At 40.7% G+C, this 16,841-nt stretch overlaps 1 protein-coding gene across 3 annotated transcripts in view; it reads right to left on the bottom strand.

The window, feature by feature from the left end:
- The window catches only part of LOC111144903 (cyclin and CBS domain divalent metal cation transport mediator 2), a 139,368-nt gene extending 122,775 nt beyond the window's left edge, over positions 1–16,593 (bottom strand). For all 3 annotated transcript variants that reach the window (XM_022499497.1, XM_022499498.1, XM_022499499.1), the window contains exon 1: positions 14,973–16,593. In XM_022499497.1, coding sequence (XP_022355205.1) covers positions 14,973–16,593 — 1,621 coding nt within the window. The remainder of the gene's footprint in view (positions 1–14,972) is intronic.
- Positions 16,594–16,841: the final 248 nt, after the last annotated feature.

Below are 16,841 nucleotides of genomic sequence, written 5' to 3'. Positions count from 1 at the left end.
TAATGTGAGCTAAACCAGCTTAAGTCAATTAAGGTTCTTTTCTGTTTGTTTAGTCTCACTATGAAACTGTTGGAGGCTCTCCTCAAACATCCAGAGATGTCTGGCTGTCATTCACGTTTAAGAGGCTCGTGCTTAAATGCTGGCTGGACGTTCCAAGGCAAGCGAGGAGCGTCACTGCAGAGGAACCCTACCAAAACGTTTATGTATTTTTAAACCTCAAGGAACTGAGTAAATAACAGGTTTGTCTAATACGCATGGGACTATTTCAGAGCAATACTGTTTGTAAGTAGAGCAAACATCAGTTTCTCTTCCTAAAGTGCTTTGTTTCCTTGGGTAGTTAGGTAAAAGAAACAGAGGCAAAATCCATCATCATTATTTTATGTCACTTAAAAACAGACTTCAGGGTCACCTGGGTGGCTTAGTTGGTTGAGCATCCAACTCTTGATTTCGGTGATTTGGGCTCAGATTCTGATCTCGGGGTCATGGGATCTAGCCCTATGTCAGGCTCCCCACTCAATGGAGGAAAGGGGTCTGCTTGAGATTCTCTCTCCCTCTTCCTCTGCTTCTCCCCCTCATACATGCTCTCCCTCTGTCTAAAATAAATAAATAAAACTCTAAAAAATTAAATGAAATTAAATTAGGGGCTCCTGGGTGGCTCAGTAGGTTAGCATCTGCCGTCAGCTAAGGTCATGACCTTAGGGTTCTGGGATCAAGCCTCGCATGGGGCTCTCTGCTCAGTGGGGAGCCTGCTTCTCCCTCTCCCTCTGGTCCTCCCCTTGCTCATGCTCTCTCTCTCTCTCTCTCAAATAAATAAATAAAATCCTAAATAAATTAAATTACATTAATATTTAAAAAAAATAAAAACAGACTTCAGGGGATGCCCAGCCGGCTCAGTCAGAAGAGCATATGATTCTCAATCTCAGGGTTATGAGTTCAAGCCCCACACTGGGTACAGAGATTACTTAAAAATAAACTCTTTAATAAATAAATAAAATAATAAAATAAATACAGACTTTAGGAAAGACACCTAAATGACAGCTAACTTATTCTATAAAGTTCCTGTACACATTCAGAAAAAGAAAGAAGAGCACACCTTTTTATCTGTCTGGGATAAATGATGTATAATAGGTGTTCAATTCTATAGGCATATAATCAAAACAAAACAAAACCTTGATCCTCATCAAAGTTAAAATGTCTTTATTTTAGAAAAATGTGTAAGACTGGAAACCACTGAGCTTCAAGCATAAGTGCCTCCATAACATTCCTTTTATTTTTTTGTCTCCTTTTAATGACCATCACTGTATTCACAGTGGTGATTTCTACAGATAAAAGGAAGCATCAGTTTTCAGACTCAATCTCCAAATAAGAAGTGTTTTGAGATTATAAGCTTTACACCCAAAGCACAAATCTAGGTGAAACTGAACAACTTCACCAATCCTTGATTTACTAAGGGCAACCAAGTAAGTATCAAACAGCTTCATTCCAGGCAGTCCAGACACAAACCTAAACAAATTCTATTTTGTCACCTAATAATATGCTTTGAAAATAAATGTGACACAAAGGTAATTTTACGAAGCTGCTTGCACACACATGGGTGTGCAACGCACATGTGCACACACATACACTCACACATACATCTTATGAGGTTTAAAATGCTATTCATCTTTCGCCCAAAGGTTAAGAATTCTGATAAGGGCGATAAATGCCACAAATGACAGCATGATTGCATTATAACAAAACACTCCACATTTCCTAAAGAAAAAAATATGAATTTCACCCAAATATACTATCACTTAATATCTACGTTAGTGGTTCAAGTTACAAAATTTACTTTTAACAACATTTTAACAAATTTTATTCCCCAAAACATTACAAAATACATGCTCAAAAAAAATGGGAAGCAACACAGAAAAATATACGTCCTTCCTAAAACCCACTGTTAAGAGGTAGTCAGTGTTAGTTAACGTTTTGGCAAACATTCTTCTAGACTTTGCAGGTAAAGGTATGTATACAGGAGCAAGGAAATATAAAGTTTAAAGAAAGAAAACCTAAGCAAAAAACCACACACTATGATTACAAAAATATTTTACTGAAGTGACTTGCTTCCAGCAAAACCTCACCCTCCCAACCCCAACCAGTCCTATGCCCCTAAACTTTAATAACCACTGGAGCAAGAAAATATCTCTGCTCAGGAATCAACTCTGCGGAGACCAAATTACTCCTGCCACACACTAAATCAAGGAGTTATACTAGTGACTAAAGGAAACAAATATTGAAGGAGAAAGCATGCTGTCTTGTTCTAGCTGTTTTTAATGTTACCTCTTAAAACCTGCTCAAATATTTCCATCCCTTGCATGATTCTCAGGACTGCCTAAGCCCTAAATGCCATTCTGCAGAAGCTCCAAGTTGAGTCAGCACATTGTTTTTAATGATTGTAGATGGGCAAATGGAAAAACTGAGGCTTTGCACACTCCCATAAAGATCAGATGATGCCCTCACTGTGTCTTTGACAGCATGGGAAAACATTCTCCCTCTCAGATTACCGCCCCTTCACCCCACCCCCAGCACCTAAAAAGAAAGAAAGAAAGAAAGAAAGAAAGAAAGAAAGAAAGAAAGAAAGAAAGAAAAGGAAGAAAAGGAAGAAAAAGAACAGAGAGTTTCATTTTGTTTCTTCTGGTTACCTGGTACCCCAAAACCTCACGGATTATACTGATGATGGCAGCAGAAAATGCAGAGAGACTATATGCCAGGATTCTCCTTAGTCTCTAAAAATGACTCAAAGGAAACCCTTGGTAAAATGGCCTGGAAAAGAAAGGCACTACGAAGCCCCTTAGATATTAAGCAAACAAAAACAGCCTTTTCTGTGCTCATCTCCTAGCCCAAATCCCAAATCTGATACAAAGCTACTCTAAATATTAGACAGATAAACTTTAAACTCCCAAGCTCTAGCCAACTGTATTTTTGGTCTCTGACACATTTCATGCAGCCTTTTTTCCCCCCTGTATCTAACCTGAAATAGAAAATTTACTCTTTCTTATCAAACTTCCCGAAGAATGGCATTGTCAGTAACCCATAGAGGGTCCTTCACTCTACACATATGAAAGTGGCAAGTAAAAATGACTAAAATTTTTTATGGAAAATATAAAATTCACTACAATCAAATGAAACAAACATAAAAAAAATCCCAAAACACATGCTTTTAAAAAGCACTTATATACTTTTTGAAAGAATTATTTATTTTAGAGGGAGTGCATCCAGGGAAGAGGGCCAAAGGGAAAGGCAAAGAGAGAATCTTTTTTTTCCCCCTCTTAAAATTTCAGTTAAAATTTTTTTTCCATTTTATTTTATTCTATTTCTTTTCAGTGTTCCAGCATTCACTGTTTATGCAACACACCCAGTGCTCCATGCAATACGTGCCCTCCATAATATCCACCACCAGGCTCACAATCTTAAGCAGACTCCCCACTGAGCATAGAGCCCAGCACAACACTCGACCTCAGGACCCTAAAATCATGACCTGAGCCAAAACCAAGAGTCAGATGCTTAACTGACTGAGCCACCAGGTGCCCCACTTTTACATTTTAAGAATAATTTGTTAGCTAATAAGTGAGTTCAGCAAAGTGGCAGGACACAAGATCAAAAATGAATTCTATATATCAGCAATGAATAATCCTGAAAATGAAATAAATAAACAATTCCATTTATAATAGCATAAAAAAATAAATTTATTCCTAAGTGTTTTGTTTAACAAAAAGACTGCAAATACACAAAACACTGCTGAAGGAAATTAAAGAACTAAATAAATGGAAAGACATCCCATATTCATGGATGAAATATTTATTTATTTATTTATTTATTTTTTAAAGATTTTATTTATTTATTTGACAGACAGAGATCACAAGTAGGCAGAGAGGCAGGCAGAGAGAAAGGAAGGGAAGCAGGCTCCCTGCCGAGCAGAGAGCCCGATGCGGGACTCGATCCCAGGACCCTGAGATCATGACCTGAGCCGAAGGCAGCGGCCCAACCCACTGAGCCACCCAGGCGCCCCGAAATATTTAATAGTATTGACACTGCAGTACTCCCAAAATTGATCTACAGATTCAGTGCAATCTCTATCAAAACTCCAACTGCCTTTTTGCAGAAATGGACATGATCCATGAAAAATTCATATGGAAATGTAAGGGATCCTCACAACCACAACTATTATGGAAAAGAAGAAAGTTGGAAAACTCATACTCCCCAATTTCTAAATTTACTATAAAGCTACAAGAACCAAAACAGTGTGTTGCTGGCAGAAGAAAGACATATAGATCAGTGAAACAGAATCTAAAATCCAGAAATAAATCCTCACATTTATGATCAATTGATTTATGACAAGAATGTTAAAATAATTCAATGAAGAAAGAATAGTCTTGCAAGAAATGGTGCTGTAACTTACATGATATCAACACACAAAAAGAATAAGTTGGACCCCTACCTCACACCATATACAAAAATTAACTAGGATTAATTTAATAATTAAAAAATTAATTAAATTTAAAAAATAAAACTAGGATTAATTAAAAAAATTAATTAGGATTAAAAGCCTAAATATAAGAGCTAAGATATGAAAGTCTTAGAAGAAAATTGAGCCATAAATCTTTGTGACCTTGGATTAGGCAATGGATTCTTAGACATGACAATAAAGACAAAACAACAGAAGGAAAAAAAGGGATAAACTGGACTTCATCAAAATTAAAAACTTTTCTGCTTTAGAGATTACTACCAAGAAAATGAAAAGACAAGTCTGAATGAGAGAAAATATTTGCAAATCATATATCTGATAACTATACATGATGTAGTACTTAGAATACATAAAGAATTTTTGCAAGTCAGGGCACCTGGGTGGCTCAGTTGGTTAAGCATCTGACTCTTGATTTCCGCTCAAGTCAAGATCTCAGGGTCCTGAGATCAAGTCCTGTTTCGGTCTCCATTATCAGCAGGGAGTCTGCTTGAAATTCTTTCCCTCGCCCTCCCCTGGCTCATGCATGTGCGTGCTCTCTCTCGCTCTCTCTCAAATAAATAAATAAATAAAATATTTTAAAAAAGAATTCTTACAATAATAAAAAGATAAATAATCCAATTTTTAAATGGGCAAAGGATCTGAAGATACGCAAAGGGCCAATAAGCACACAAAGAGATGCTCAGGGCCAATAAGCACATGAAGAAATGCTCAACACCATTACACAACAGGGCAATATAAATCAAAACCACAATGAGATACTATTTCACACCTACTGGATGACTATAATAATAATGAATATTTTTTTAATTTTTAAAAATATTTTATTTATTTGACACAGAGAGAGTGCACACAAGCAGGTGGGGAGGGGCAGAGGGAGAAGGAGAAGCAGGCTCCCCACTGAGCAAGAAGCCAGATAGGGGGCTTGATCCCAGGACCCTGGGATCATGACCTGAGCTGAAGGCAGATGCTTAACCAACTGAGCCACCCAGATACCCCTATTTTTTTAAATTTTAAAGTACAGTAAAAGAGCTGGCAAAAAATATGCAGAAATTAGACCCCTAATACATTGTTGGTGGGAATGTAAAATGGTGCAGAGATTGGAAAACAGTTTGGCAGTTTCCCAAACAGTTGAAAATTGAGTTACCACATGACCCAGCAATTCTTCTCCTATGTATATACACAAAAGAACTAAAAATAGATGTCCACAAAAACATGTATACTAATATTCATAGCAACATTAATTATAATGGCCGAAAAGTAGGAAAAGCCTAAATGTCCCATAACCGGTAAATGGATAAACAAAATGTGGTATACATATACAGCCATAAAAGGAAATATTATTTGACTATAAAAAGGAATTAAATACTGATATACACTACAACGTGGATGAGCCTTGAAAACATTATGCTAAGTGAAAGAAGCCAGACAGAAGGGGCCACATGAATGGTTTCCAGGGAGTGTGGGGAGTAGGGAATGGAGGGTGGCTGCTAATAGGTACAGGGTTTCTTTTGGAGTAATGAAAATGTTCTGGAAGTAGACAGTAATAATAGTTGCACAACCTTATGAAACACTGAAAACCACCAAGTTGTATGATACGTGAATTATATCTCAATTTGAAAAATTTTTAAAAGTACCATTTGTTTCAGCAGTAAAATGTCCCTAAGGAGAAATGGAATAATATGATTTCCCTAACATGAGCAAAGGTCAGTTTTCCCAAGATCAGGATTCATAATGTTCTCAGCAAACTCAAATTTCTCCTAAGTATGTTACTGTACAAAGTTAACAGAAAGATTTTTTTGCAAAGACTGGCTATGATCTCCCTATCCTAACATATCAACCACTCACTTTTCTTATTTCCATGTTTCCCTTCAGTCTGCACACTGAATATTTTTGCATGCCTATAATCCATGCAAAATAATCAGTCAAATGTCCTGTATTGCTTTATTATCATTAAATAGTTATAATTAGCTGACATCTATAATTTTCTTAACTCTCTCCCCTCCATGCCTTGCCTTAAGTGTTAAACATTTATTTCCAGTTTTTCACTATTTATAGATAATGTTGCAATATACATGCAACATGAAAAGCCAACGTAGCTTTTTTTTCTCTTGAATTATATCACTGAATTAAGACTTCCAGAAGGGGAAAAATTACTAAACCAAAGGGTAGGACATTTTAATGACTCCTGGTTGCCTTCCAAAAGTATAACAAATTTACATTGCTATAAGCAACAAAAATTTGCTATAGTAGATCTCTGCTCGGCAGGGAGCCTGCTTCCTCCTCTCTCTCTCTCTCTCTCTCTCTCTCTCTGCCTGCCTCTCGGCCTACTTGTAATCTCTGTCAAATTAATAAAATCTTAAAAAAAAAAAAGATTTTATCAAAGTAATCTGAGATCTTCCTTTTAGGCTTCAAACTTTGGTTATTCAAGGGCTTCCAAAATCCGTGAGCACTTGTTCTGTTTCTTTTAAACTTTGTAATCTTTTTTAGTCACTTAGTCAAAGAGATTGAGGATTTTTATTATTATTATTGAAGTATAGTTGACATTATATTAGTTTCACGTGTACAACATGGAGATTTCACAAATCTACATACATCATGCTGTGCTCACCACTAGGGAAGCTACCACCTGTCACCATACAACACAATTACAGTACCATTGACTACGTTCCCTAGGTGACACCAATTATCCCTGTGACTCATTCATCCCATAACTGGAAGCCTGTACCTCCCACTCCCCTTCACCCATTTTGCTCACCCTCCCAGCCCCCTCACCTCTGGCAACCACCAGTTTGTTCTCCATATTTATGGGTCTATTCCTGTTTTTTTGTTTGATCATTTGTTTTATCTTTCAGAATCCACATAAAAGTGAAATCATATGGCATTTTTCTTTGACTTATTTCACTCAGCATTCTACTCTCTAAATCCATCCACCGTGCTGCAAATGGCAAGATTTCACCTTTTTTATGGCTAAGTAATAGTCCATTTTACACACACATACACATACACATACACACACACACACACACACACACACACCCCAGATCTTCTTTATCCATTGACTGGTCAACAGCCACCCAAGGTACTTCCATAATTTGGTTATTAAGTAATGCTTCAGTAATGCTACAATAAACATATGGTGCTTAAATCTCTTCAAATTAGTGTTTTCATTTTCTTTGGGTAAATACCCAGTAGTGGAATTAGTGGACCATACAGTATTTCTATTTTAACTTTTTTGAAGACCCTCCATACTCTTTTCCACAGTGGCCACCCCAATTTACATTCCCACCAACAGTGCACGTGGGTCCATTTTTTGCAACAACCTCACCAACATTGGTTATTTCTTGTCTTTTGATACTAGCCAGAATGATGTTTTAATTCAGCATTCCTAACTCTAAGAAGGGTAAAACGTGTAATTGATCATTCTGTTTTCCTTCAAAATATGGACGCATGTGGCCATCTTGTCAAGTAACAGCAACTGTTAGAAAAGTAACAGAGGCTGGAATTAATTCACGATAAAAGAAAAAACCTGCAATAATTAGCCACTTTCAAGATTCCATAACAACTATGAGCACACAGGGCTCAAGGTGTCTCTTGACTAGCAATACCTAGTACAAAGAAAGACCAAGAACAATGAGGAGCCAATAGCATCATCATCACAAAAATAATGGTTAAATGAGCACTAAGTACCAGGTACTATTAGAAGCATTTTTATGTTTATTACTACATTAGTTCTTACTAAGCATCCTAGGACTCAGAAAACATTCCATTTTACTATGGAAAGAACTGAGGCTTAAAGAGAGTAAGTTACTTGATCTACTTATCCAAAGTAGATCCAGGAAGAGCACGTTTTTCTTAACCTTTGCATTAGCAAGTGGTATCTTCCTCACGGGATGTAAATTCAAAGACAGAAATAGTCCCATCTAGGCCTGACAGTAAGGGGCTCGTTAAGTATGAAGAAATGAGGATCTCACCATCATTACAGCAGTACTTATAGTCAGTGGTAGTACTAATATAAAATGGGGGGGGAGTCGGCACCCCCATTATCTCCATCAACCCCTAAGACAATCTAAGATAAACATATCACCTACAGTGAGTGCTTGTTATTAGTCCCCTAGCTCCCCCTGCCAAAGTGTGCTATCCCTAAATTCCCTCTGTATAAACATTCCAGAGTTGCCAGGGTATGTGATTTTGAAAGAATGCTTCTTAGTGTCTCTTTCTTTTTTTAAGATTTTATTTTTGGGTTGGGGGGCACCTGGGTAAGTACAGTTGGTTGAGCCTCTGACTCTTGGTTTCAGCTCAGGTGGTGGACTTGGGGGTGATGGGATCCAGCCCTAAGACGGGCTCCGCCCTCAGAGCGGAGTCTGCTTGGGATTCTCTCTCCCCTGACCTCTGCCTCGCCCCCTTGCTCTCTTTCTATCTCAAAACAAAAACAAAAACAAACAAACAAAAGATTAGGCAGCCCTTCCTGCCCCCACAGGTCCTGTTCCCATGCTTTAATAAAACCATCTAAAAACAACAACCACAACAACAAAAAAAATTTTTTAAGTAATCTCTACACCTAAGGTGGGCTAGAACTCATAACCCCAAGACCAAGAGTCAGACTCAAGAGTCTGACTCTACCAACTGAGCCAGCCAGGCGCACCTAGTGCCTCTCTTTTTCAATATTGATAGGATTTCTGATTTTTTGATGTTGGTGGAGTTTCTAATTTGTGTCCTTGGAAAAAGCAGGTGAAAAGAGAATACTAAAATAAATTGTATTTAATCCTACTCACCCATTTCCACGTATTTAGTTTAATAAGCTATTCCAAGCAAGCTTACTGGAATTGAAGTTTACTACCAAATATATGTGTTTGGAAGATAGGACCCCCTCGAAAAAAATATACTACTTTGTTCAGAATTAAAGTAAATATCTAACTGGAGTCCAGAGATCTGTTTTTTAAAGTCTAAATATTTCAAGAACAAATAAAACCATAAATATTATGTTGGCTCAGGCTATTTTGTGGGTTTTCCTGGTTAATGATATTTTAAATTGTATTTAGATTTGCTAGTAATTAAAATTAACTGGTCCCTCCCAGTAGTTTGGACTGTTTCAAAATTTAAATAATTCTGGGCCATTGTGGGGAGAGGCTGGTAGTATGTAATCCCCACAAAAACCAAGAGAAAAGCAGAACAAGGTCCTTCCCTATTTCATCCAAACCATACCAAGTCAGAGCCAGTATTCAACTATGGTGTCTCCTGATCTAAAAAGCTATGCTCAAGCTTCCATGGTCCTATTACCACAAACAACCTCCCAAATCAGGCATGATTCTTGGTAAGAAATTAACATATTATTTTTTTTAAAGGGACACAAGACAGATGCATGAATGGTGCACATACTTCAATGCTTTGAGGAATATTTCAATGGAAAATTTACAGTCTTGTATTGTGAACAAAAATTTTAAAAGCCAAAGAAGTTTTGCCTTAAAGTCCCAAATCTGATCTTAATTACTCTCATAGAAGACGCAATCAAAAAGAAAACACATCATTCATGGATACCCAAAACACGTTAACTCAAATGAAATGTCTAATATTTAACTACTAAGGCTTCAAGCTATCTCAAGATCCATTTCCTAAAATACCTTGCTAGTCTGACTTCAGCAAAATAAAAAATGCATTAAGCTAAAATAAAATGAGCTCACACGTTCAGATTTATTTTCTGTGTAACAAAACGCCTATCAACTATGGCTTGAATCTGGGATGTCAAAAATATTGGCATCAAAATTGCAGGGCCAAAACCAATGGCAAACCTGAATATTGCTTTTTCAATGACAAAGATACCTTTAACTCTGGCCAGAGTGCCTTTAACTTGGAACCAGAAGACCCGCTTGATGGAGTGGAAAGAACTCCAATCTAGAACAGGGACATGGATTCTAGTCTCGTTGATGGTATACCAGGTGGGTAGTTCTTAAGCGATCACTTAACTTTCTCTCTTTCTCAGGGTTTACTTTCCTTATTTACAAAGTTGACTAGACCAGCATTTTCTAAACTCACCTGACTGTAGGGTAACTGTTAACAATATGTGTCCCAAGACTCCTTCCCTAGATTGTTTCAGGACACCCCTGCTTGAGGCCTAGGACCTTATTCTTAATAAGTGATCCAAGTGGTTCTCATCATCTGGTAAGTTTTGCAAACACTGGAGGAAATGATCCTCAGCCTGCCTGCTTCCACCTCTGATTCTACACTAGCTGGGTAGTTCATAGTGATGACCTAAAAACATACAAAATTATAAGAGTTTAACATCGTTACTGTACAAAGTAACTAGAGATACAAGATCACGGAAGCCAATACATCCACCCATCCATCCCTGCCATCATTCATGCCTTTAAACACCAAGAAAAACATCCTTCTAGATTCTAGGCAAGTGGAACACTTTATTTGGTGAGGAAAAAAAGTTTCAACATTAAACTCTCAGCACACTGATATGGAAAGACTTGTGTTAGAGGAAGAGAGAATTGTACACCTAATGTTTTAAGTGAAAAGTACACATCGCACTCTTCCCTTAAGGACCATTATCTGGTGATCCTACCTGTTCCTAGTTAAGGAAAAGCTAGAATATAGCCTGGCTAAGTCCCTAGTAGCTATAAAACCGCATGTTCTGCAGTACTGGAAGGCAATTGTTACAAAGTGAAAAGAAAAAAAAGCAAAACAAAACAACGATAACTGATTACTAATTCTTCAAATTCAACCCTAGTGGCCAAGAGTCCACAATGTTTTACAAAGAAGGGTTTGTCAGGTCAATGGAGAACCTCTGGTTTCCTTTCTGCATACAAAGGCAGCAACCTTCCATGTGGTTTTCCCCTCCGCTCCACAATTTCGCTTCAGGACGATTTTTCTAGAATTCTCATAGTCTTCTACTGGGGTTTACTTTTATTCTCTTATTTAGAGTTATTAGTAACTGCAAAAGTAACAAAAGAAAAAGAGAAAAACTGCATGGAACACAGAGCAGCAGAGCTGTCAAGGATACTCATTAGCAATCAATTACTATATAGGTGACAACAAAAATGCAAATAAAATCAAAATTAAAATGCAAAACTGAATTTGAGTCCTCCTTGCAACAGGGCAGATAAAAAAAAAGAGAAACATTATTGCATGCTTCAGCTATTAGAAAAAGAGCTGTAGAGTATATCAGTAAAGCAGCACACTAGTACATTATAATGTTAGCATAAAACATTTTCAAAATGAAACTTGATGCTTGGCATGGAAACAGAATTCTTCAGATTCAGGATCACCCAGGTCAAAAAACTGATTTGTTTCAATGGCAAAAGTGGGGAAACCAACTGTTACGTACAATATCACAGAAGCACTGGGTTGAAAGCCATCTATATGTTTAAATACATTTCTGTGAGTGTTGCCCAACAAGCTCTGAAGCAATGTTTTGACAAAGGACCAAACTTCACACTCACTCAAACCAGAAATATAAGATCAGAATCCAGGGGACCAGTGCAATGGTGAAGCCTAGAGTGGTAAAGAGCTCCAGATGAGTTGTCACACGGACCTGAGTTAAAACCCCAAATCAACAAATTACTGTGTGACCTTGAACAAATCATGTAACCTGAGCCTCAATTTCCTCATTTGTAAAATGGAGAAAAGGCTTCGCTTGGCTACTAGGAGACTGAAACAAGGTGATTCGTGTAAAGCATTCAGCCCTGTGCCTGACACAGTCAATAGCCAATAAGCTAACTGTAAAATGAGTATGATGACTTCTTCCAACCTCAAGGCAAGCTGAGTTTCCAAGTAGCCAAGCTAAAAGTTCTAATCAGTAGAAAGAAGACGTTCACATATGCTTATAGAAAGGTAGCTTTTCATGTCTTTCCACATCACGAACCTTTCCCCTCGGTGGTAAAGCAAAACTCATGCTAATGATGTACAGCTCTATACAGTGGACTTCAAGGCAGGCATTCTTAGTTGGGAAGGGCAATTTTCAATGAGATCTGGATTAATGATCTAACAGTTTAAGGGAGTTAAGGTGGTATTATTAGGAGAAGGAAGGAAACAGAGGAAGAAAAAGCCTTCACACCATCCCACACACCATTATTCAATAGAGAAAAAACAATAAAGGTTGACTGTTCACAGTATTTCAAATTGAATTAGAAAATAAAGAAAACAATATCTGGTGAAATATTATAACTCACAGGGAAGAAAGAACTAACACAGCTGTTCGTAAGGTTAAAGTGGCCAAACTCATCAAAAAAAGATCAAGAAAGGGAAGGTGAAAAATCAATGGTTCTTACAGTGTAAGTAACAAACACCCACTCATCCTTTTAAGATCATGGCTGACATTTCTCATTTGTAACCAGCTGTCCTTCCTTACCTGCTCTTCCAAACATGCCACTAACTTGAGTGTATCTTTAACTTGTACTACCTCCTTAACCAAACATATCACTTTGGTTAAGGACAAAAATAAAGTCCTGTGTATTATTATTTTTCAAAAATTCATGGGAAAATATTAGTAACTTAGTTATCTACTGTGAGAGGTAACATTGGGGAGAAAAAGTTGCTCCTGAAAAATAAACCACAGAAAATACATAGGAATATTGTTCAAGGACAACCAAAAACAAGTTTCAAAATGCTGCAGATTTTGAAATTCTGAGGTAGGGGCAAGAGTCACGAGCTGTAAGGTGAAGAGCTAAATTCATGGAGAAAAAAGATATGGAAGTGAAGAAAAGGCTTCATCCAGCAGGGAGGACACACTAGTGTTTCAATCCACCAGGAGATAGGCAAACATTCTGATTAAAAAAAATCATGGAATAAATTATCTGTCTCAATGTTGCAAAACCTAGCAACAGAAAGTAAGTATTTCAGAGGCATTTTTCAGGCACTGCAAGGTATCTTCCTGTACTAGAGATATTATTGCAAAATGAAAGAAGAGATTGGTCAGATGCTCTAACAGCTTAGCAGTGAAAGGATAATGACACCCCAGATGAAGCTCTCTCACTAGATAATGGACATTTTCTTTTTACTGTTTAAGAATCCAGAAGAATCTCCTTCTGCTTTTAAATGCAAATTACCAATCACTGAAGCACATTCTGCTCTATTCCTTTATCTGAAAATTACTGCAATGGGATCCTGTTCCAGAGCGGACACCATTCAGCCAGGAGAATGGAATTAGGGCAACCACACGCTCTATGGGGATGTTCAGATCACTACGTCCATGAGCTGTCACTGCTTACACACAGCTTTTTTCGGTGGAGAGACCACTCTGAGTGCTCAAAATTCTATCTGAAGAAGGAAAACTTTGTTTTGAGGACAATCAAGTCATTAAAGGTTACACACACATTTTAATACCTGCACTGATACCATAGCAATTAAACAGCTCAGAGGTCCCTGGCTTTCAAATGGCAACACTAACTGTTTACTAGAAACTTTTTTCAAAGACAGAATTTCAGTAGTAATAGCATGAGTTGTTATTCGCCTGTTCATTACATGGTGAAACAAACAAAAAATACCACCATGCAAGACAGGTGAGCAAATCAGACTCTGCAGGACTCTCCCCTTTTAAAATTCCCCGGAACAGTGAGCACTGACTTGAAGACAGGCTTCAACTTAATATATCAAGTGATCAAGGTCAAAAAGAACACTTATTAACCAGAAAAACTCGAGAAAGAAATAAACCACAATAGAGGGCGTCATCCCACTGTTAAATGTGCAGGATTTCTGCCAAAACCACACTTGGTTTGGTAAATTTTGTCAAGTAAATATAAGCAAATGGTGAAGAAAGCTAGACAAGATAGCCTCACAAAAGGTTAACTCACTTCTAGGCTTTCCAAGTCATACATTAATAATTTACTTTAAAACACACACACACACAAAAACACCTCTTTTCTAGCTAAGGCAAGTCACACCCTAATGAGTGAATCTTTTTGGTGGTATTTGTCTTAACCCATCCACTATCCTCAAAGGCAGACCTCAATCTGCCCCACAGGTGGCCTGACAACCAGCAACAGAGCTACTGAAAATGCACTTCCAATCTCTGAAATGTCAGTGAATATTAAAGGAGGAGGGAAAGGATCGTATTGGGTTTAGAAAAACGATTTAAATGTTTTCCAAACGCCTGAGTTGAGTATATCTCAGCCAAATGTCAGAGCCTGGCATTAGCCCCTATTTGCACCCACCCACTGAGTGGGGCAATGAACGCGGCAGACCCCTCAACACGAGAGCGCCGGCAGTATCATGCACAGAAAATAGAACGCCTGCTTCCTGAAATGCGAAAATGCCAGTGGCGTTAGCCTTATGCTTTTAAAAAACCTAGAAGCGCTTACTAGTTCAATCCATCCCCAAATCCATGCCACCCTTTGAACTTCGCAATTAAGACAGAGGAGAAATTCCGGTCAACTCGCCTTGGGGGGTTGGTCTGAGGGTAGAGGGCTCAAAGAGGGGGGAGGACGGAGAGAGAAAGAGCAAGCCAATGAAAGATACGAAAATTTCCCACCTTTCTTAAATTCTTCCAGCATAGCGTCCAACTTGGTGTCATTGAAAACAAAGTGCAAGGGGTGATTATAAAATTTAGTGATGGTTTTCAGGGGAGTACAGTCATCTGGATCCACGAAGGCCAAGTCTTTGACGAAGAGGAGGTCCACGATGTTGGAGCGCTCCCCCTCAAATACTGGAATACGGGTGTAGCCGCTCTCCATGATCTCCGACATGGTGTTGAAGTCCAGAATGGCTTCGCCGGTGATCATGAAGCAGTCCCGGAGCGGAGTCATCACGTCCTCCACTGTCTTGGTGCGGAGCTCCAGCGCCCCTTGGATTATGTTCAGCTCCTCCTTAACGAGGTCGTTGTAGGGGTCGGTGACCCGGAGCATCTCCAGCAGTTTTTCCCGATTATAGACAGTGCCTATCTCCTGGCCCAGGACGCAGTCCAGCAGCTTGCTAACCGGGTAAGAAGCGGGGAAGGTCATCATCATGAAAAACTTGGTGAGGAAGATGGTGTTGGCCCCTACAGCCAGGCCGTGCCGGGAGCAGATGGCCTGGGGCACGATTTCCCCGAAGATGACGATGCCGATGGTGGAGACCACCACCGCCACGAGGCCTGAGCCGGCGATGTCGTCGAGCAGGATGGTGAGCGTGGTGTTGACCAGCACGTTGCCCAGCAGCAGCGAGCACAGCAGGTAGTTGCCCTGCCTGCGCACAGGCTCGATGCGCTTGGCGTAATTCTTCTCCTTCTCCGTGCCGCAGTTCTGCACGATGCGCAGCTCCATCGGGTCCAGGGCCATCAACCCCAGATTGAGGCCGCTGAACATGCCCGACAGGCACAGCAGCAGCGAAATGAAGATCACCTGCAGCCAGAAGGGCAGCAGGAACTTCTTCTCCTCGCCCACAATCATCTTGGTGTCCTCGCCGTCGTGATAAATCCAGGTGGTCTCGGCCCACGGGGGCGGCGGGAGCCCGGCCACCCCGGAGCCGCCCTTGCCCCCGACGGCGCCCCCAGCGGACCCCGGGCCACCGGCGCCCAGGGCTGGCGTGGAGAGCGATGTGCACAGGTAATAGGACTTGCTCTTCTCCATCTTGCGCAGCGGTTTGATCTCGATCTCAATGATGCCCGATGTACGGCGGTTGAGAATGATGTGGGGCAAGATGATGATATCTGAGGTGCGGATGCCGCAGCGCTGGGGGCCGCTGTCCGGCTCTGGCGGCGCGGGGCCCCCGAGCCCGCGCTCGCCCGGGCTGTGGCGCCGCCGCTCATGCTCCGTGAAGGCGATGCGGGACCACGTCTCGTTGTTGATGTTCTGCCCGTACACCCGCAGCTTGACCCGGGTCCGCTCGCTCACCCGCAGCGCCCCCCCTTCCATGAACGACACGTCGTTCGTGTCCTCCAGCCGCAACCCGATGATCACCGTCTCCTCGTTCTCGCCCGCTGCTGCGCAGCCGCCCGCGCCGCAGCAGCAGCTCAGCAGTAGCAGCGGCAGCAGCCGCCCCGCCGCTGCCTGCAGGAACCCCCGGCCGCGGGCGCTGAGGCTGCGGCGCGCCGCCATCTTCCAAGTGGGCAGTGCGGCGGCTGCCTGCCCGCCCGCCATCTTTACTTCGGGTTCACAAGCGCCACAGCCAATCATAGGGTGGCTGCTCCAGCTGCGGCTTCATCCTTCCCACCCGGCGGCGCGAGCGCAGGCACCGGCCCCTGGGCGAGATTGCAGCGGAGCGTCCGCACACACTGTTCAGCAGTCTGGCTTCCTGACTGACACTGACTCGGCCTCTGGTAGCTGAGGAACCTGGAGACTCGCGGGAGGGGGCAAAGGGAGGGGGAAGAGCCAGCCGCTCCAGCGAGAGGCAGGCGGACCAGCCAATCACGCGCGGGTGCCCG

Source organism: Enhydra lutris, unplaced genomic scaffold (assembly GCF_002288905.1).
Source record: "Enhydra lutris kenyoni isolate GAN:26980312 unplaced genomic scaffold, ASM228890v2 scaffoldscaffold12, whole genome shotgun sequence".
NCBI lineage: Eukaryota > Metazoa > Chordata > Mammalia > Carnivora > Mustelidae > Enhydra > Enhydra lutris.
The sequence above is the reverse complement of the archived record's forward strand: the minus strand, read 5'-3'. Positions and strand labels throughout refer to the sequence as shown.